Source organism: Megachile rotundata, chromosome 4, assembly GCF_050947335.1.
Source record: "Megachile rotundata isolate GNS110a chromosome 4, iyMegRotu1, whole genome shotgun sequence".
Classification (NCBI taxonomy): domain Eukaryota; kingdom Metazoa; phylum Arthropoda; class Insecta; order Hymenoptera; family Megachilidae; genus Megachile; species Megachile rotundata.
The window spans coordinates 892,429-914,579 of record NC_134986.1 but is presented as its reverse complement, the minus strand read 5'-3'; the positions used below and the strand labels follow the sequence as shown (position 1 = coordinate 914,579).

Genomic DNA, 22,151 nt, shown 5'->3' with positions numbered 1-22,151 from the left:
ATTCCCGCTCAAAGAAAAGGAATTGAAGGAACACCGTTGGAAGGAAGAATGCGTTGCATGCTTTGGGATTGCATGTTTTTCTACCTATTTACTCGTATGTAAAAAAAATATAGTATACTATAGTATTTTGTCTACGTTACATGCGATTCTATGCTTTAGACATTAACTGCGCCAATACTTTACAAGATAATACACTTTTTAATATTTCTCATACATGTAACGAAGCTATAACTTTCTTCATTTAAAAGGGGACTTCGTAACCTTTAATGCACTAATTTCATTTAAATTTTGCATAATTATAGAGAATACTAAAAATAATAATTTTAAACAATTATGAAGTGCAACTTCTTAAAATAAAAAAGACTTTATGTCTGATATCCCTGTAATTTGTACTTAATTGTTATGAGAATTGTATGATACTATGAATGTATTACAGCTGAATGGAAAACTGCTTGGTTTACTAATCCCTGATTATTTATTGAAACGATTAAAAATAACTGATTTATATAGGAATGAGTTCCAAAGGAACGAGTCACTAAAATATTATGGATAAAATACGATATTTTAGAGAAAGTTCTTCTACTTAAAAGTTGACAGGATTTTAAAAATCCACTGATGTCATTATGGCTCTAAATAAGATCTAATTTTTGACTCTATAAGACTCATGATCCACTTATAAATAAGATTTTATTTTTATTCCATATTTTAATTCAATACTTTAAAATAAACAGGTGTTCTATCAAGCCAGATCTTTCTGCTAGCTACTTCCACGAGACCAAAAATAGCTCTAACTTTAGATAACCTTAACTTTAATCCTTTCGCTTTGACTGTCCAGTCCGCCGAAGTACTGCAACTGAACGGAAGCGCGCGCCGTGAATACGTGCAGTTCGCGTTGGTGCTGTATATACGTTTTTCTTAAGTCTTAAATGACTAATTTGCTGAATAAAACAATCTTTGCTACAATATAATGAGTATAATTTAGATCTTTGATATGAAAACATTTATAACGTACAATTATAACTTTTGTAACTTATAAACATTTATAACTTACATTTATAACTTACAAAGCTACAGTATTTTACAATATTCACAATATTTACAATATTTTAATTATGAATTAATTATGATGCGCAAACAAGTTAATATATTAATGTGAAATGATTAATAGTATAAGCACGTATGCTAAATTTTGTTAAGCGACGCTCGTACCCACAAGTCATATTGTGTGCGCCGCTTATAAGCGGCGCTCGTACCCACAGGTCATATTGTGTGCGCCGCTTATAAGCGGCGCTCGAAGCGAAAGGGTTAAATGCTACTTTCATTATTAAAAGTAGAATGAAAATTTGCATAAGAAAGAAAGGTGTTATTTAAAAATGTTATTTGGGATTTGACAGGAACAGGAATGAAACTCCATATTTTTTCGTTTCTGATTTTGTCTTTATGTTTCGAAATATAAGATGTTGTATATACTAATTTTTCGTTTGATACATACAGTAGTTCCGTAAATAACTATTTCCATTTTAGATCCCATCAAAACACACAAATGATATTTTTAAATAGCAGTTTTTCCTTTACAGATTTTTATTTCATGTTTAAAAACGAAAAACGTTTGTACTAACTAGTTTTTCTCTTGAAGTTTTAATAGATTTTACTTCGTTCAGATCAAAACTGACTTTTTGCAGCAAGAATTTGGTCACCTTAGGGGTATTCCCCCCACCTCCCTAATTTTCACTCCCATTCCAACGTAGGCCAATTTTTGTCTTTTATCGAAAAATACTTTCATACCAAAAATCATCAAAATTGCTTCATTGGTCTTAAAGATATCGCAATTTTTCCATTTTACCCTCACATTTTGGGGGTTGTTTCATACCCTAAATATGTTTTTCCGCAGATACGAAAAAATACGTGTTTCTTAATTTTCTATGTACTATAACATATCCAAATTTTAGAAAAATCAGAGTGACACTTCGGTAGGTCTACTTGTAAGTTATAATTACATTACATACATAAACACTAATAAACATATGGATAAGCATATGCTATCTTTTTTCCTTGGGCTGTACTTGATCGTCCTGGTTGGTTTCTAACGTCACAACTGACGTCATCGCCGCGACTGCGACGCGTTCATGGCGCGTCGCCCACATTTCAGAGATGGGTCAACGCGGTCGTCTGGTCTTTTTTCGCGCGAAATTCAACTATGACTAATGGAAACCTTACGTGATCAATATAAAGGGTGGGTCTCGTAAGGTGACGACGTTAAATAACTCCAAAATTATTCACTGCTGGCAAAAATTCTTTAAACGAAAGTTACGTGGTTTTCAGAGGCGTGAAGACTACGCCATGAAAATCTAATTTCCACCAATTTTCACTATACAGGTACGTCCTATACAGAAGTTTAACCATTTATTTAATACACTTGTTTAATTTGATTATGAACGATTGATAGACATTTTTAAGTAGAATAATAATATGCGAGAATAATTTATTCTTGTATACATATATATATTCGATTGTCGTCGGTAGTTCTCAATAAAATTCATTGTTAGTACCATTCAGAGGAAATAATTAAGTGCATTCGATCTAGTGAGTGCGAAGTATTCTGTTTAATATTCGCTGTGTTTGTTAAGTTTTATGTGAATATTTAATTTAGAAACGTATTAAAAACGGTACATCTGCTAGCAAATCTGGTAATATCTTGGACAAAAAAGTGGAATACGTTTGACCCGGTAAGGATCTATTAATGAAATACGGTCCAATGATGCTGATTAATTGGACATATCTGCTTAATTTAGCTCTCCGTGGTTTGTATGTCACTTCTTCAGTTAATAGAATAATACAATGAATAATACAATTTTTTAAAAATTGGATTAATAGCTTCAGTCGATGCAGCAAACAAAAGAATAAATATCACTTTTTACAATTTTTTTATTGAAGCCTATAATGAAAATTCAAAATGTACTTTTTGCAAATGTGAATAAGATATGTGCATGCAGAAAATTTCATCGAAAGCAGATAGTGCAAATGAAAATTATTAGGTTTACTACAGTTGTTAAAGCCTGCCATAGATTTAACTATATAATTTAGCTTAGTCTTAGGTTTGTAAATTCATAGTATTTAACTTTCCATATATGTAATTTATAATCGGTCCCTTCGGGAATTTTGTAAACCGTTCCGTGGTAGCAGTAAACTCACGAAGCCATAAAGACCCGCGATTCTTACCGTAGTTTTTTTCGTTTATTGATTACATTTGGACGCCAGGTACCAACATTTCAACTTCCTAATCCGTTATTTCTAGCATGTTTTACCGCGGTCAGCACGCTGCTTGTTCCGAACGTGCTACGGAACACAATACGCGAGGATTTCGTAGGTAGTTTATGATGGGTCCGGGTAACAGTTATTTTTGAAAGACAGATTTTTAGCCATCGACGGCAATTTAGTTTTACATTTTTTCGAACAATGCCTTTAGAATTTCTAAGTTTCATTTAGTCTTCAATAACTACTCCGTCATAAACAGGGTTTTTCCCGAAGGGTCACCGAGGATGGGCCTCGGTTCCGTCCTAGCGGTACTTTTTAGGACAACGTGCGTGTCACCTGGAGGGAAAAACCCCGGCGTTGCCGGCCTTCGAGATCCTCCCGTACTCATCGGTATCTTTTCCCACCCTCTTCCAAAAAAGGCGCGCTCAGGGCGCAAGAGAGGGTGGGCCCAAGTCAAGGGGCATGTTGATTGGAAAATCAACGTTTCTAATGAGAACCAATCAGCATGCCTCCTTGCACTTCCGACGTTTCGAGGAAGTAACGACGGAACGTCTCGTCAGAATTCCAACATTAGTCATCCGAGTCGGACTAAAAAGAATCTCAAGTAAAGTCACCTAAGTCGGACTTAGAAATTTTACGAGTCATTCGATTACGGACTTAGAAATTTTACGAGTCATTCGCGACGGACTTATCAATTTCACGAGTCCACCGTTTAGGACGTCTTCGAGTCAACCGTTCGGACTCATATTCAATTATTATTCAACGGATTAATTTCTGTTGAATAAACGTGCGCGAGTCAGCACACTGCTTGACTTTATTGCTTGCCACGGTCAATGGTTGAATTAGTAAGATTTGGCGAGTGGGAAAAAGTAAAGAAGGGCGGAAACCTTCCACCTCCCTTCCATAGATCTTATATTTTTTGGACGCATCAGAATACTCCTCCCCCGTCAGGAACGTCTATGCTGAGGTTATGTCGGCCATAGCAAACAATAGAACATTGTAGAAAATAGATAGTGACACTTAGAAATCGTAGATCACTTAGAAGAAATATGGTTAAATATATAATTACAAAATAAACACTTAGAATTTTTCACGAACTATTGTGTGGTCCTCCGAATACAGTCTATAGTTTTTCGTTGGCACAAGCGTGCAAAACACCTACAAGGTTCGTACACCTTCAAGGTAATCACGAGCAGTTAACAACAGTTATAGGTGGAACTTTATCTTAGAAAACACAAAATAGTATTTTCCCAAGTAGAATTCGAACTTATAGGTTTTATAAATACATATATCGATTACTTAATGCACAAAAACTTTATGTCCACTTTTTGTAAAATTTTAATTTTTATGTCTAATAAATAATTGTTAATTGTGTCTATGTTATATGACAACTAAATTTGTATCTACATTATAAATTTATTAAAAATAGTATCGTAAATAATATTTCTTATATTTTGTTGTAAATTATAATATTTTTTTATGCAATTATTTCAGTTGTTCAACCGTTTTTAATTTCACAAATTATTACGCATATTGACAATTATATACTTCGAATTATGGTTATATTACATATATAAAATAATAAGTACAATACAATATCATACTATGGAAAGTACTATTAAATCTTTACACCTGGTCTTCCTAAAAATACTAAAAGTAGACATTTTATATATTAGTTATAACCCATCGATATCATCCGAATTAGATATTATCTAGTGTCAAAGAATTACAAGAATTAAAAAAACAATATCGTTTGTCACCATTTTAGTGGATACCAATTTATTTCTACTATCAGGATATGGATAACATTATCATGTGTATAATTAAATATTTGATTAAATTTTGTATTGACCGCTACGATGTGGTTAGAAGTTCTAATCAATGTTAAAACAAGTAACGCAATATGATAGCTATAGTTAATATAGCCACGCAGTGTGATAGTTATAGTTAAAAAGTAGGGTAGGTTGATGATATCTTTGTCAACAAAAAATTTTGCTTAGGTTAATCTTTAATGCTTTGGCGTCTTGAATAGAAAAAAATAAATATTATTCTACAAATTGGTATAATAATTTAATTTGTATGTACGGAAAATTAGTAAAGTATTCGGTATTTTGTTCAAGTTACCGAGAAATTTATTATCTAATTGAAATTTCCGTATGTAATTAAATTTTCAAGACAACATGTATTTTCCTTTACTTACAATTAGTGCTAACAATACAATTGTTTTCTTCGCCGTATGTTACGATTAGATTTTTTTCTGGATTCATAGTTTCCTAAATAGATTGAAAAATATTAGCAAAGTTCTTTGCGTGTTCGATGTCCTTTTCACGTTGACCATGATTTAAACATATTTGAATGTTCATATTGTAATAAGAATTTGTATAATTAATATTCGACATAGACTATGGAATAATTTGGTATAAGAAGAAACTAAATCACTATGTAAATCTACAAAACATGTTTAAAGTTAGAAATTTGGAATTTTTATTTAGAATCGATTTATTTAAACACTGTAGATATTAAAAAAAAATGATTGACAAATTGGAATTCGTATTGAACAGGAGACGGTACTATAAAATACTCTTTGATCTTTCTTTTTTTCATGTATATTGTACTGTTCGATCTCCTGACTTTCTAACTATGGGAACGGTGATTGGAGGGATAAAAATGCCACTCTATACCCTCCTTTGTTAAGGTGCCTATTATCTGTTTCTCATGTGCATAGAGTGTAATAAAATTCCTAAATCTCGCAATTCATTTCGTTGTCCTATATAGATTTGACCATTGTCCGAGTAGATAGCTTGACATCGCCCTCCACGCAAAATAAATCTATGTAAGCAGCTAAGAAACGCGTCCGTGCTAATTGTAAGATCCGATGCTAATTTTACAGAGAGTCTGATAACTAGTGTTACTCCCTGAAAGGGATAGTAGAGGACGTCATTTTGAACGAGATTTTCCTTTGCAAAAATGATGTTTGAAGCTTCGTTTTTGAATTATTAAGGAAACACACGAACCAATAAGAGTGCGAGGATTACACGCGCCCAAAAGTGAGAGCGACTGCTTTGAGTTTTGTAACTGAGCATGATAATAATCAAGTGCCCATGCGCCGGGACAGGGTAAATATTTTATGAGAAGCATTTACGTCAAAGCTCAGTTAAATAATGAAGAGAACAGTTACAAATAATGTTCACTTATTCATTTTTCGTGAATATGTGATAAGCAAATTTGAATCAGGCTCACCTATTGCTTAAAAATAATCCTGTTCCAGTAAAATTGTGTTCTCGTGACTTCATCGATCCTAACCTTTCGTAAAAAGACACACTGCACAATATCTAATGTCACAACCTGGTCAGTTATCTTATTTTACTGCACTTCTAATTGGTATTTTTAACTGTAATATTTGGCTACCACTGTTCATTAATTTCCTAATGAAATAATCACAGATAAAGAATGCGAATGAAAATATGTGAACAGTATTCATAAATAATTTTGGCAACTTTTTACTCTCTCTTTGATGTTGAACACCCGATGATCTGTCCTAAATTACTGAACGCAACGCGATGAACATCTTCGACGAAAAATTTAGACAACAGTCCCTTGCAACAAAGACGTTTGACACTCGAACGAAAGTGAGAGTATACCTTTCTTTAGAAAAAGGCGAAAATCGTTTTTGGCTTTTAGAAAGGGAGGGGGACAACGGTTTTCTTAGATGCCTACGATTGTTTTATGATTCTTTTATATAATTGTTTTGTGATTCTTTAACGCAATGGTCAGAACGGCCGAAGATGTTATCCAAAACTCTCGCTTTCTCTAGACTCGAAACATATGGAGTTACAATCGGCAGGTTAGGACAGAACGTTCAAAGCGAAACGTTGAAGGGAAAAAAATCACAAAAGTTACTTTCGGATAATCGTTCACCCGTTTTCGTTTATTTATCCATCGCTATTATGTCAGGAAATTAGTGGCAAGCGGCAAAAAGATATTACAGTGAGAAATGATAATAAAAAATGATAGTGAAGTAAACCGGCTGCGATGGCATCTATTGTGAGTTGTGTATTATGTTTATGAATAGTTACGATCGATAGAGCGCTTTAGTTACGAGAATACATTTTCAATCAAGCAGAATTATTTTAAACAATTGGTGAGTCTTATTTTAATGATTAATAAATTTTATGTAAATTTAAAGTTACAGAAATTTCATTTGGTCGACTTCTGTTAATTACACATAACTAATTATGTTTCTTACTCATGATAAACGAATAAGTCAACATTATTTGTAAGTGTTTTGACCATTATTTAAGTGAGATTTGACATAAGGGCTTCTTATTAAACGTTTACACTCTATCAGCGCATAGGCACTTGATCATGATCGCGTTCAACTGCTAGACTTGAAGTTATCGCTCTTGCTTTTGGGCGCGCGTAATCCTCGCGCTCCATTGATCCATGTTTTTCCTAAAAATAATAATTCAAAAATGAAGCTTCAAACTTCACTTTTGCAATGGAAAATCTTATTCAGAATGAACGTAATCACGCCCGCCGTCGGCTCCATACACCTGGCCGCGTGCAATGGTGCCCCGGGTTCCCGCCCGTGACACCTGCGGCCATGGCGGCCTCGGTCAATCCCGGGAACTCCGACACCCCGGACCGAGAACCGCCGACACTTGCACAAGGGGACGAGGACCGACGCCGGGGAGGGCGGCGCGATCCCCGTCCCTCCACTTCTCTCCACTTAAAACTACGCAAACACTCACACAGACACACCACCAACACACACACACACACACCCGGTCACTCGCCTTTCACACCGTGGGGACGACGCGAAGAAGCCGCGCCGCCCCACTACCCTCAAGAGGGCGCCCGTGAGGCGGGTTGCCCTCTCCCTCTCCTTCTGCCATTCACTCCGCGTCTTTCTCTTTCACGCTCTGCCTCCTCCTTCCGCGAGATCACCGTCTCGCAGAAGGAGGCGACAGCCTTCCATCCCTCGTCACTTTTTAGCATTCTCTCTACCACATCTCCCAGGCACGCAGCATCACATTCCAACTCACACTCTAGGTGGTGCCTCTGCAACGCAAATGCAGGGCACCTACCTAGCACGTGCTGGGCGTCGTGGGGCCCAGCACCACCACACTCATGACACATCGGTGTCCGTTCCCTTCCGATCCGGCACAGGTACTCCCCGAAGCAACCATGCCCGGTGAGCACCTGCGTGATCCGGAACGAGAGCCGCCCGTGGCCGCGGTCTCCACTGCTCCATTCGCGGAAGGACCGCCCCGACAGCACGCTTCCCCACGGCCCCGCTGGAGGATAACTCCTCCTTCCAGTGGGTGATTTCAAAGTATGCTGCGCTGATAATCGCGATTGGCCTTTTTTACTAAAACCTGCCTGTACATTTTCTTGATATCTGAGGATAAAATGATTCGATGCTTTCTAAATCTAAGTAAAATGGAAAAGAGATCGTTCTGCACAACAGGACCAACTATCTGAGAATCGTTTACTGACATACCGGAAGTCGTTTTAGCTGAACCATCAAATACAACGCGAATTTTCGTGGTTATACTGGAATCCTTGAGCACAGCGTGATGTGAAAAATAGTAACCCATTTCAGCATCGGAATCAATATCAGCTAATGATATATGTCGTAAATTCAAATATTCGCGCATAAAATTACCGAAGTGAAGACGAGCATTACGGTCGGTTCTAAATTTTCGCTTTAAGTTAAGAAAACGTCTTTCTGCTTGTCGGCGTGAGTTACCCAATTTGCGTATTTTCTTATTGAAAGGAACAGCAACAATGTATCGGCCGCTTTCATCTCGTCGTTTCTTTAAGGTGCCGTTCATATTCGTCATTGACAGTGGATCTTGTGCACAAACTAATCTCCTCGATTTCTCAAAATCTCGAAATTGAGTTGTGTAGTTGGGCGTTTGTCACCGCGTGGCACGTCCGCACAAAACACTTTTCGCTATTCGGTTAAAACAAACTGCCACCTAAAACCCATCCAAGGTGCGTTTTCTGCCATGCTAAGCTTCCTGAGCCCATTCTGTGCTGTCCCACACACAATAGTTTCCAAAACCAGCCGGCACCAATCAAAAGATCTGTGCGGTCCGGATACTGGAAGCTGGGATCAGCCGGAGTGACGTTTGGAGGTATTAGGATGTTTACCCCTGCTAGTGGGATATTTGGCATTTCCTCAATGATATTTCCTAATACTAAACATGCGAGGTCTGCTACAAATGTATTACATTCGGTAGCGATACGTTGGATTGGATTGGACTACTTCTTTCTCCTAAACCAGTAACTACCGTGTTAATAGGAGTGGGCGTAAGAGCTAATTTATCACAAAGTTCATTGATTACAAAATGGGCCTTATAGTGGACGACATTCATGTCTTTTACCTCTACTTTCGATAATGTACACCAACGCGATAGACAAAATGGTGCATTCGTTAGCAGCTAAATTCGAGATACACACTATATGAGACGATTGTAGACCAGGAGTTTCCGCCAGTACTCCGTTTGTTGCAATCGAATTTTCGCGATTTAATACGATCTGATGCTTATTCCCACACTTTCTAAACTTGCCACGTGTGCAGTTTCTTATACTATGTCCCATAAAGAGGCAATTGAAGCAAACTTGTAATCGCTTTCGAGAAAGCCATGGCTAATAGCCGAAAACAATTCTTCAACGCGTGATCACCGTAACAAAGCAAACATTTATTTGAACAGCTAGCAATATGAGGAGCTATGACATACGAATTTTTACTATTGGCCTTCGCGAGTAAAGTAAACTTACCGAAACAAGGCATCACTCAATTCCTCCGGTTTTAATAGCGATTCTAACGCTTGTACATTATTCACGGTTCTGTCAATGAATTCGGCTATCGCCTTACCGTCGAGTTTTTGAAGCGGAGCTATCGCAAGAAGGAAGTTGGTATGATGATCTATCAAGGCCGTGGGGTCTTCGTAATGTTCTTCCAATCTTAACCAAGAAAGCTTATAGTTGGCAGCGGATATATTAATGATTCAATAACGCGTGCTGTTAGACCTGTCAATGTCGAATATAAGTAATTAAAATAGTCAATATCTGTCAATTTTTCTATGTCTTGAACTAGTGATGTAAACGTGTCTCGAAAGCGAATCCACTGTTCAAAATCATCGTCAAAGACCGGAACCTTAATTAATGGAAGACGCGGTGTAGTATGCGAATCGTCCGATCTAGCTGCCCCATTATTTATTGGCAATTGCGTAACACAACCGCTGCTCAAACATTTACACCGAAATATATGCTTTCAAAAGATTCGTATTCTTATAACTGCACTGCTTCTAGTTCAGAGCCTACAACATTTATTTTAATTTGTGACTGAACGCGATCAAACCGGTCATAAAGATACGTCATTTGCCTTGACACGCTTTTCAAAAGCCATACTAGCTACTTCGAAATCCGCCGTTTCTACAAATTTTTTGAAGATCGTTAACTTAGCCTTAATTGCCTGACGCTCGGCTACTAGGGGTTTCAATGGTGCCCCCATTTTATATATGATTCATACAAGTAAAAACAAGCAAATAAACTCATGTGGAGAATGACGGGGTTGACTACTAAGTCAACAATTTCACTAGAAATTGGACCGCTTCTCAGTGGTCCCGGCTCGTTGCCCTTTATAATGGATCGCCAAAATTGCCAACCCGCTTTTCTGCATTGCTACTATCTCGTCCAGGGAAGGTGCGATGTTGTACCACTCCGCTCGCACGGTCGCTACTCAGGATGCTGCACTGCAGATGAACCTCTTCCGTCTTCTATGCCTTTGCTGTCACTTGTTCAACTGTGTCCACCGGCAGCTGAGATTGTTTTCAAGATCAAGCTGCTCACGACAGCCTCGTTGTCTTCCAGGCAAGTAGCCGCTAACTACGTAACTGATATCGGATCCGACTCGAATGACCAATGATAAATACTCGATGGAACTTTGGTTGTTCAAGACAAAAACTATTACTATTTTGCTGCTAATCTTCTATAAGTGCTAGGTTAACTATGTTCACGTAAACAGTTTGAAAGTTGTGTCAATTCTAATCCTTTTTGGAGCTCGCAAGAAAATGGTTGCCTCCTCCCTTCCACGACTAAATTGGACAGGGTGGGTTGAAGGTGGGAGTTAGTCAGCATTTGTGTTTGAAGTCTGGCCACTTTGGGAATTTCCAAGGCCCCTGGTCGCTAAGTACCGCTATGGCTACATGTGCCCTTTTGGCGGGAAAAACACTTGGCTATAGCGGTAAAAATGCATGCGATTGTTAAAGCTATAAAAATCAGATGGTTAGGGACTCGATGATCGAGACTGCAATTATAACTGACAATTTGATGTTTGCCTTGCCGTAACACTGATATTGAAATGATCACATATGAGTATGCGGCACGAACGGAACAGAACTTTATGTCGAGGTCCAAATTGTTTTGATGGACAAATGATTATCTAAAGATGGATAGAAAATAATGTATAAAATTTACATTATGAGGATGACGGTAACGGGCCTGGAATTAACCGTTATTTTCTTCACAGTTGTTACGCAGTACACGCAATAATTTCAAATTTCAGGATAGACTTAATTGCCTGTACCTAAACATCTGTAAACGGTCAATGCTATTTCCTATTACAGTATTCACTCCGTAAATGTTACTTTTGCCGGTCTCGATTGTAACATTTACGGTAGAGGTCTTACATTTTTTGTAGTGTGCCGAACGTAGAAAGAGACAGCAATACAAAAGTCAAGGAGGGATAGAATTTTGAGTGTTCGGCAAACATGAAAGACTCGTGCGTGTTCTGTCTTTTAAATTTAAAAATTAAAATTCTTTATTTTTGGTTTTTCATCAATGGAACTTTTACCATTGTATTTCTCGTTTTTTTGATTAAAATGACACCAAACACAATATGATTACGATCGTAATTACTTATGTAACAAGCCATAAAAGTTTGGGATGTAACATTTACGGTAGAGGTGCGAATTCCTTCTAAAGGCTTGCTATACAATTAATTATGATTTTAATTACACCGTGTTTGGTACCATTTTAATCAGAAAAACGAGACGAATACGATAATCAAAGCTTCATTGATGAAACCCCAAAAATAAAGAATTTTGATTTTTGAAATTAAAAGACAGAAGACACACGAGACTTTCATGTTTGCTGAACGCGTCAACCTTCTGCTTCTCTTTCTTTTCCATTCGCCGTCTTCTTTTATGTTAAAAACTTTAATCACTCGTTATACACGCAATTGTTAACGTAATTATATCATGTTTGGAAATCTAGACAAATACAACAATAAAAGTTTCATGAAAAAATAGTAAGAAATAAGAAAGTTACAATCTTTTCCTTTGCTTGCATTAGTATGTGTCTCGCCGACATTCGATCCTCGTCGTTTCGGCGACCGATCGTGTTTCATTCTTGACTGATTTCGAGGGGGATCCCCCCAATAGTGGGGATACAATTTTAACATTTACGGTAGAGATCTTTTTAACATTTACGGAGTGAATACTGTATATTGAATTCTACGTATGCCTCCGTGCCTCTGGTGGTGTATGAGTCAACATGCAATCGCCGATTTTATTTACCAATTTTACAATTAATAAAAAAAAAAATTGAAAAACGAATACCCATGTTGTCTTTTACTTAATTATGTTCATGGCATTTACGCGGACAAAAAAAAAGCCCGGAAGAACTGTCTCACAGTATCCTATAAAATTCTCCCCATTTCACTAAAAAGCGTGAAATAAGATAATTTTAAGAAAAAAAATACACCGACTTCGAAATGCACTAAAAAGTATAAAATAATTTCTATTTCATTCAATCATACAATTACGCCACAGATATGAATGAAACCTATTTATTCGTTAGGTAGTGTATTAAATACATTTCAACCTTTTCGGAGGCGGCGCAAAATTAAAAATACCTCAGTAAACGTTGCTGCCAATAACCAGTTGATTGTGGTATGCGTATTGGAAATTAATAAATCCTGAGAAAGAATACGAACCATTATAGATATATCTGGTAATATACGTAAATGTAACGACTGCATCTTCATTTCGGAACGTTTCTGATATAAATAAAATTGAATCGACTTCGTTCGCATGCGGAAGCCAGGGATCTAAGAACCTATAAACGGAGCCCACGACGCGGGAATTACCAAATTTGCGGCAGATGGGCTCTATCTTTATAGTATATGCGGCGATCGAGTCTTTCCATCGCATACTCTATGAATCTAGATAGACCATAGTTACATTCTATACGCACTAACACTTACTTCGCGGCGTGCTGTCGAGTTATATGTATAGAAAAAAAAATAGCTATACAAGCTTTGCCTATGTTCGGCTGTCCAAAGGTTGACATGTTCAAGAAGATCTTTTAATTTTGCGCCGCCTCCGAAAAGGTTGAAATGTATTTAATACACTACCTAACGAGTAAATAGGTTTCATTCATATCTGTGACGTAATTGTATGATTGAATGAAATAGAAATTATTTTATACTTTTTAGTGCATTTCGAAGTCGGTGTATTTTTTTTCTTAAAATTATTTTATCTGTTGAGTTTGGGGATGTGGGCAGGAGAAACACAGCGATAGGAAGTATTAATAACTATATTAATATATTGGACATATTCCGTGATACAAAAACCACGCGCGATACACAGGATTACAACGTGCTCTCTCAAACGTACCGGAAAGAGAAGGGGGACAAAAGACGAACGCGGTTGCAGAAAAAGGACTCGCGTTACGCGGGCACTTCGAATATCTTAACACTCCCCCTTTCGAAGTGCTCTATGAATTCATATCTTATATATAAACATCTTTGGTCTGTTTTTACTAAAACTTATACTTTATAATCGTACACTAGTCTCTTAAATTTAACATTTGGACGCATTTTTCTAATTTAATCTTTGGAAGAGATTTAGTTAATATATCTGCCATCATTTCATTTGTGCTCACATATTGCATGCTTATCTCACCCATTTCCTGCATCTCCCTAGTGTAGTGATATCGTATGTCTATGTGTTTGCTTCTACTGTGATACGTATTATTTTTGCTTAACTGAATAGCGCTCTGATTATCACAAAATATATCTAATTTTCCGCAAACTAAATCATTAAAGTTCATATACGCTAATAATCTTTTTAAATAAATTGCTTCTTTGGCTGTCTCGGACATTGCCATGTATTCTGCCTCCATAGTAGATAAAGCGACCGATTTTTGCTTTTGGGATTGCCAGCTGATAGGGCCGTTGGCTAGCATGGAAACATAACCGGATCGTGATCTTCTCTCTCTTCCATCAGCCGCCCAGTCCGAGTCAACATATATTTTTACCGGTTCACTTGAAACAGAATACTTTATACTATAATTAATAGTACCTTTTAAATACCTTAGAACATGCTTCGCCGCCTTCCAGTAGTAATTATTCGTTTTTCCATTGAATTGACTTAGAGCATTCGCAGCGAACGCTATATCAGGTCGCGTCGCATTTGATATGTATATAAGAGCTCCTATGAGTTCTCTATATGGCGCTTCAGTTTGTTCTTGTTCATTTATAGCTTCGTGATCGAATGTTTCGCCTGGTATCAAAGGCGTAGACGTTGGCTTGCAATTTTTCATCCCAAACTTTTCTAAAGTTTCCTCTATGTATTTCCGTTGATTCGGTTTGATGCTTCCTGTATTGCCTTCTCTGTTGACATGTATGCCGAGGATATTTGTCACTTTTCCTAAGTCATTAATTTTAAATTTCTTCTGTATTAATTTCTTGACTTTCTCTAATTCTTCTAAATCCTTTGCCGCTATCAATATGTCATCAACATAAACCAATATTATGATGCCTGTATTATTTACTTTTTTCGTATATACACATGGATTAATCGGTGATCTCTTTAAACCAATGGTTGTCAAGTAATTATTCAAAGTTTGATACCAGTTCCTACCTGCCTGCTTCAGCCCATATAATGGTCTATTCAATTTACAGACTTTGTCTTCTTTTCCTGATTTTACAAACATCTCAGGTTGGTGCATATAGATGGTATCCGTCAGATCACCCTGTACATACGCAGAAATGACGTCGATGTGATGCACATGCATTCTGTGCTCTACTGCTGCTGCTAGCAAAGTTCGAATTATTTCATAACGAGCAACGAGTGCGAAAACCTCGTCGAAGTCGATACCCTGCTTTTGCTCATTACCACGAGCTACAAGCCTTGCTTTAAATTTGTTTATGGTACCATATTGATTCTGCTTAACTTTAAACACCCATCTGTTAGTGAGTATCTTTGAATTTTTTGGCTTATCCACTAGTTCCCATGTTCCATTTTTCATGAGAGATTCATACTCTTGTTTCATGGCGGCTAGTCACAACTGACATTGATCGCTCTTCATGGCTTGGGAAACCGTTTTTGGCTCTATCACCTGTAACTGGCTAAAATTTGCTATATGATGGAATAATTTCCTTGGCCTACCTCTTTTTCCGGTTCGTATTAAATTCGGACGACCTCTTGTTCTGCTGATTGGCATTTCATTTTCATCCATAGTTTCTTCAAGCGTAGCTTCTTCTGCCAAGGTATCATGTTCCGAAACATTCTCATCTGACTCTTCTTCATAGTCTTCTTCCACTTCCTTTTCTTCATCTCTTGCAGTGGTATTAAACTCATTTTCGGTCGGAACTACGAACATATCTTCATTTTCTGTTGTGTGGTATTCAATGTTTTCGTGAAATCGGACGTCTCTTCTCACCACAACGTTTCTTGTTCCACGTTCCCATAACCTATACGCTTTAGACGTTTGTGAATATCCTACTAGTATGTATTCCTTACCCTTTGGCATAAATTTGTTCACTCTCCTATGCTTTCCCAAAGCGATTGCTTTGCTTCCAAAGATTCTCAGGAAACCAACGCACGGTTTTCGTCCTGTCCATTCTTCAAATGATGTCGAATCTTTCAATTTTCCAGTTGGATATCTATTCCTTATGAAAACAGCCGCATTTACAGCTTCTGCCCATAGGCTCATAGGTAATTTTGATTGTATCAACATTGTACGTGCCATTTCCACAATCGTCCTATTGACGCGTTCCGCCGCTCCATTTTGCTGAGGCGTATACGGAGTTGATAACTGGCGTACTATCCCTTCTTTTTCCAGGTACTCAGTAAATTCTTTTGAGAGATATTCTCTCGCATTGTCACTGCGTATCTTTCTTATCGGTTTACCAGTTTGCTTTTCGACACGAGCTTTATATACTTTGAAGGCGTTAAATTTTTCGGATTTCTCCTTCAAAATGACTACTTCTGTATATTTTGTTTTGTCATCAATGAAGGTCGCAAAATACCTTGCTCCCCCTAAGGATGATGTTTTCATAGGACCACATATGTCCGTATGTACTAGCGCTAATGTGTCGTTCTCTATGTCATTTGAACACGAGTATGGTAATTGATGAATTTTACTGAGATCACATACCTCACATCTTGATTCATTCAGGGTAGCATGGTCAAGCATCTGCATTCCATTTACCATGCCTTTATTATACATTTTCCTCACATCCTTAAAGTTTAGATGGCCTAATCTCTGATGCCACCTCACCATTCTGTCATCTGGTTTTTCTGTTAACATGCCTTGTTGCATACTTGAGGGCTTAACAATATACAAATCATTTTGTTTCTGTGCTATTAGTACTACAGTTCCATCCTTTCGCTTTATAACAGCTCATTCTCCTTTAAATGTTACGCTATATCCATTTTTAGCTATGCTAGGGACTGACATTAGATTACTTCTAAATTCTGGTACCCACATTACGTCCAATAATTTAATGTTACTGACCTGTTTGTTCTTTGAATCGAGGCTTAGTTTTACTTCTCCTTTACCTAGGGACCAAGTGCTGCTATCCGTGGCTGTATATACCTTTTCCTTGCGTTCTTCATTGAGGGTTTCAAACATCTTTTTGTCATTGCACATGTGTGCAGTTGCTCTGCTGTCTAGATACCAATCACCTGATGTACTAGGACCACTGTTGAATGCACTTGCAAACATTGCCTCTTCTGTGTTGTTTTTTGATGTAACAACCTTCTGCTTGCTCTTACAAAATCTGGCTAAATGTCCTGCTTTACCACATATAAAACACTTATCATTATATTTCCTATTGTGAGTATACTCAGGCCTATGCTTTTGGAAGGGTTGCTTCTGCGGTTTCTTCTCTTGAAACGTTCTCTTGTTTGATAGTAAAGCCGTCTCTTTGTCAACGTCTTTCAATAAATCGTTATCTGCCTTTCGAATTTCCTCCTCAAGTAACTTTACCTTAAGTTCATCTAGAGTGGGCATTATTTCTCTTGACTCAATGGCTATACAGAATGTCTCATACTCAGATGATAAGGAAGTTAACAACATTATCGGTATAACTGTTTCAGGTAATTTGATGCCTGCTTCTGTAAGTTGTTCTACCTTGTGTACAAAATCATCTACATACTGTGCCATGGTCTGGTTTCTCTGTATATAATTGTTTAAATAAAATGCACTACCTCATGGGTCCCTGTGACTCATACACCTTTTTCAATGCTTCCCATGCTTCCAGTGAAGTTTCAGCCTTTTTAATGTGATTGTACTGTATTTTCTGCAAACTCAATATAATTAAATCTAGCGCTTTTTCCGTTTTCTGTCTTAATAATCATCCCATTTACGTAATCCCATAACTCATTGTATCGCAAAATACTTTTCATTTGAATTTTCCATGATTCATAGTTACCATCTCCTAATTTCTCGATTTGTTGCATATTTGCGATGCTCATGGCGATACGTGGTGGCTGGTCACTTCTAACCTCACTTTTCTTTTTTTTCTTTTTTATCTATTTGCTACACTTACTTCGCTCCTGGGCCCATAACCTGTTGAGTTTGGGGATGTGGGCAGGAGAAACACAGCGATAGGAAGTATTAATAACTATATTAATATATTGGACATATTCCGTGATACAAAAACCACGCGCGATACACAGGATTACAACGTGCTCTCTCAAACGTACCGGAAAGAGAAGGGGGACAAAAGACGAACGCGGTTGTAGAAAAAGGACTCGCGTTACGCGGGCACTTCAAATATCTTCACATTTTCTTCTTCGCATTTCTTTTTCTTTTTCTTTAGTTTTTCATTGATAACGATTCCTGATTAAAAAAAGCAAAAAGGATGGATAAAACCAGTTTTTTAACGTAATTACGGAGTCTGCTACCTATTATAAGACATATCCAATTTCTGCTTTAACGATAACAGGGCTATACCGGCACACGTTTTGCAATTGTACATCGATAAATAATTGATTTTCGATGGTGGCTACGCATTGAATGATCGTGGCCAGGACTGATCGTTACCAATTGGCAACATTTTTACTAATCATATGTCAAAGTTTTCGCACTCAAGCTCGCGATTAATTAAGACTTCGTATAACAGTTATATATGTGAGTTCTTAGTTTCAAGCTTGCCTTTTTTCCTTTTATTTATTTTCCTCTCATTGTTAAGGGTCAACGTATTATGACGCAAAAAGTGAAAGAGGTTACAACGGCCTCAACCTCCACAGGACATTCGGAAAGAATGTACAAGCATATGTATGTATACATATACATTCTTTTAATAATTCGTTAACATCATATGCTATGTTTTTATTTATCTGAAATATAATTGTACTTTTGCTATTAAAATTGCAATCAATATTTAAAATTAAAGTTAGAGTTAAAACATTCCTTTTATATACTCGTTAGAATATTCCAGAATAGTTGTCATACATCAACGGTTGGTGTTTATTGAAGAATTTCAAAGACATTGTAAATAATGCGACACAAGATGGAAATAGAGTAGAACAAGATAGAAATGTTAAACAGAAGCAGGTCATAAATTGCTGAGTATGAAAGGAAGAGCGTTACTTCGACTATGGTTTTTAGAGCGGAGAAATATATGATATATTACGCATATAATAAAATCTAAAATTTTGAAAATATAATATACACGTCAGAGTCCCTTTAGTTTCTGAAAAAGGTATATAATCAATAACATGTTAAATATCTTAGTTAACAGTTAGGCAGACGGAAATAGAAAGCTAAGATCTTAAAAAATTCTTAAATTCGAACATGTTTAGTTAAAGAATATTTTGTGACTTGACCAAAGAATATTGTGTTACGCAGCACAAGAATGTAACAGCTGCTCTATTTTAATATTCAGGTGTATTAATAAAGTATAGGGTCATTCCACGCCAAATCGATCATTTTTAGATGTTAACATCTGCGACTTTGCTCTAATCAAAATATGTTATCGTCCATGTGAAATTGGGGGAGGTTTAAGTCATCATTTTGCCGGTTTCGAATTTAATGAATACATAACAAGTCTTTAAAGTTTGTAATTTTTGCTCATTTTTGCGAAAATAGGCTTTATTTACGAATTTTTTTTTCAGAAACTGCGCAACCGATTTAGCTAAATTCTTTTTTATTTCATTCGTGAAAGATTGGACTATTTTAAAATATTTTTTCTAATTTCGTCAATGTTGGAAATACAACTGCATGCCTCGTGTGCATTCGGGAAGATTCGGAGGAGTTCGTACCGAGTCGGAACCGATTCGCGGTTGTTCACAAACGTATCTGTGCGTGCGAAGCGACCGCGTGGAACAGAGCGTCGAAAATGTTTCATATAATCGGTCGTAATCGTAATATGTTCTTTTGAGTTTTATAATAAAATACAATAAATCGCAACAGGTTATGGGCCCAGAGAACGGTTCTAGTGCGCGAAACCAATATAATTAAATAAAATAGGAAAAATAGCCCTGTGAACACGTGCTTCGTTAAAAATCAAAAGAAAAGGATGGCCGCCAACATTTTGAACGTGCAACACGTGAAGGAGCTGAAGAACGCAAATTATGAAACTTGGAAAGTTCAGATGAATTTCCTTTTACGATATAATGACTTATGGGGATATGTAACAAGGGACATAATAAAAACCCAAGAAAACAGTGCAGCGTGGGATATTAGAGATGGTAAGGCCTTGGATCTGATTATGCTGTGCGTTCAAACCGATCAATATACACATCTCGACAACGTGAGTACCTCTTTCGACGCTTGGGAAACGTTAAAGAAAATTTATGCGTCTAAGGGACCGATAAAATAATACTTACTGTTCAAGCGACTGTATCGTATGAAAAAGGACATGGATATATCTATGACGGATTATGTAAATGAATTTACTCATGCGGTACAAAAATTAAATAAGGCCTGAATAAGACTTCCAGATGAAGTAATACCGATAATGTTATTAAATTTGTTGTCTAAAGAATACGAAACTTTTTGCGTAGCAATAGAATCTAGGGAATTATTACCAACAATGGATGAATTGAAGGTCAAACCAATGGAAGAGAAAATACGAAGAAGTAATAATGATGAAGAAGAAAACAAAGAAACAGGACTAAAGACAACAGACACAAATAAAGGTTTTTCGACATATCCAAAATACACCAACAGGACAAGGAATACACAGGAGATGTCACGTGAATTTCAAGGAAATTGTTATAATTGCAACAGGTATGGCCATAGTGCAAAAAATTGCTATTCTAAATCCCATAATAGGTCAAACGATACGCATAAAACAAGTAGCGAATCAAATAAACGAAATCATGCCATGGTGGAAATGGCACGTTGCCTGATATTACAGGGTAAATTAACAAATGCCCTGTGGGTCAAAGCCATAAATACTTCCGTTTACTTAAGAAATAGGTGCCCAACAAAAATAAATCAAGATACAACGCCATATGAAGAATGGACTGGACAAAAACCGTACATAGGATTTTTGAGGAAAATAGGAAGTCGAGTAATAGCACTCAAAAAGGGTCCTAGGAAAGGACACAAATTTGAGCCAAGAGGAAAAGAATATGTGTTGGTGGGACACTTTACCGAGTCTAAGGCTTACCGTTTATGGGAACAAGGAACAAAAATGGTAATAATTGAAAGAGATGTACGATTCATTGAAGAACAGAATATTGTCGCAAACGAAGGGCAGCAGCAACCTGAATTTTGCCCAATGGAAATAATTAAAGAATCACGGGAGGATTCTGCTCAACAGGAGGAAGAAGAGCTGTCAATGAATCAGGATCAAATTGACCAGGGAGCTTCAATTAAAAGAAGAGGACGTCCACGAATTGAAAGGACAGGAAAATCGGGCAGACCTAGGAAAATACAGGGTGTTCGGCTACTGGTGGGCATAATTTTAGGGGGTGGTAGCTGAAGTGATTCTGAACAACTTTTTCCTTTACCAAAATGCTGGTTAAAGCTTAGTTTTTGAATTATTAATGAAAAACACTGACCAATGAGAGCACGTATAGACCGGTCGCGCGACAGCGTGAGCGACAGCTTCGAATATAACGGCCGATCGTCGTCGTGAACAAATGTATCGATACTGTCGCTATAACGTCGGTATAATAGAAAGCTGTTAGATGAAAGTTACATTGAATTATCATTCATTCATGAATAAGAAATAACAAAATTAGTCTCTACTCACGTAATCAAAATAAATCGAATTTATTCAATACGTTTATTCGTTATCGCAAAAAAATATGTAATAGATAAAATATGGAAAATTATTTTCGTTAGATATTGTAATGATGAAAATAATTTTAAGAAAAAAAATACACCGACTTTGAAGTGCACTAAAAAGTATAAAATAATTTCTATTTCCTAATGAAGTAATTTCTATTTCATTCAATCATACAATTACGTCACAGATATGAATGAAACCTATTTACTCGTTAGGTAGTATATTAAATATATTTCAACCTTTTCGGAGGCGGCGCAAAATTAAAAATACCTCAGTAAACGTTGCTGCCAATAACCAGGTGATTGTGGTATGGCGCATTGGAAATTAATAAATCCTGCGAAAGAAT

At 36.9% G+C, this 22,151-nt stretch overlaps 1 protein-coding gene across 8 annotated transcripts in view; it reads left to right on the top strand.

The window, feature by feature from the left end:
- LOC100878004 (C-Maf-inducing protein) overlaps positions 1-22,151 on the top strand; it is a 200,547-nt gene that overhangs the window by 54,642 nt on the left and 123,754 nt on the right. The window contains exons 1-2 of one of the 8 annotated variants that reach the window (XM_076531198.1): positions 19,775-20,317; positions 20,571-21,466. The exons of 5 other annotated variants lie outside the window; for them this stretch is intronic. In XM_076531198.1, the coding sequence (XP_076387313.1) occupies positions 20,600-21,466 (867 nt within the window). In that variant the 5' untranslated portion in view covers positions 19,775-20,317; positions 20,571-20,599. Of the gene's footprint in view, positions 1-19,774; positions 21,467-22,151 lie in introns of those variants that run through there. 2 more of the 8 variants (XM_076531199.1, XM_076531197.1) reach the window with 2 other exon arrangements.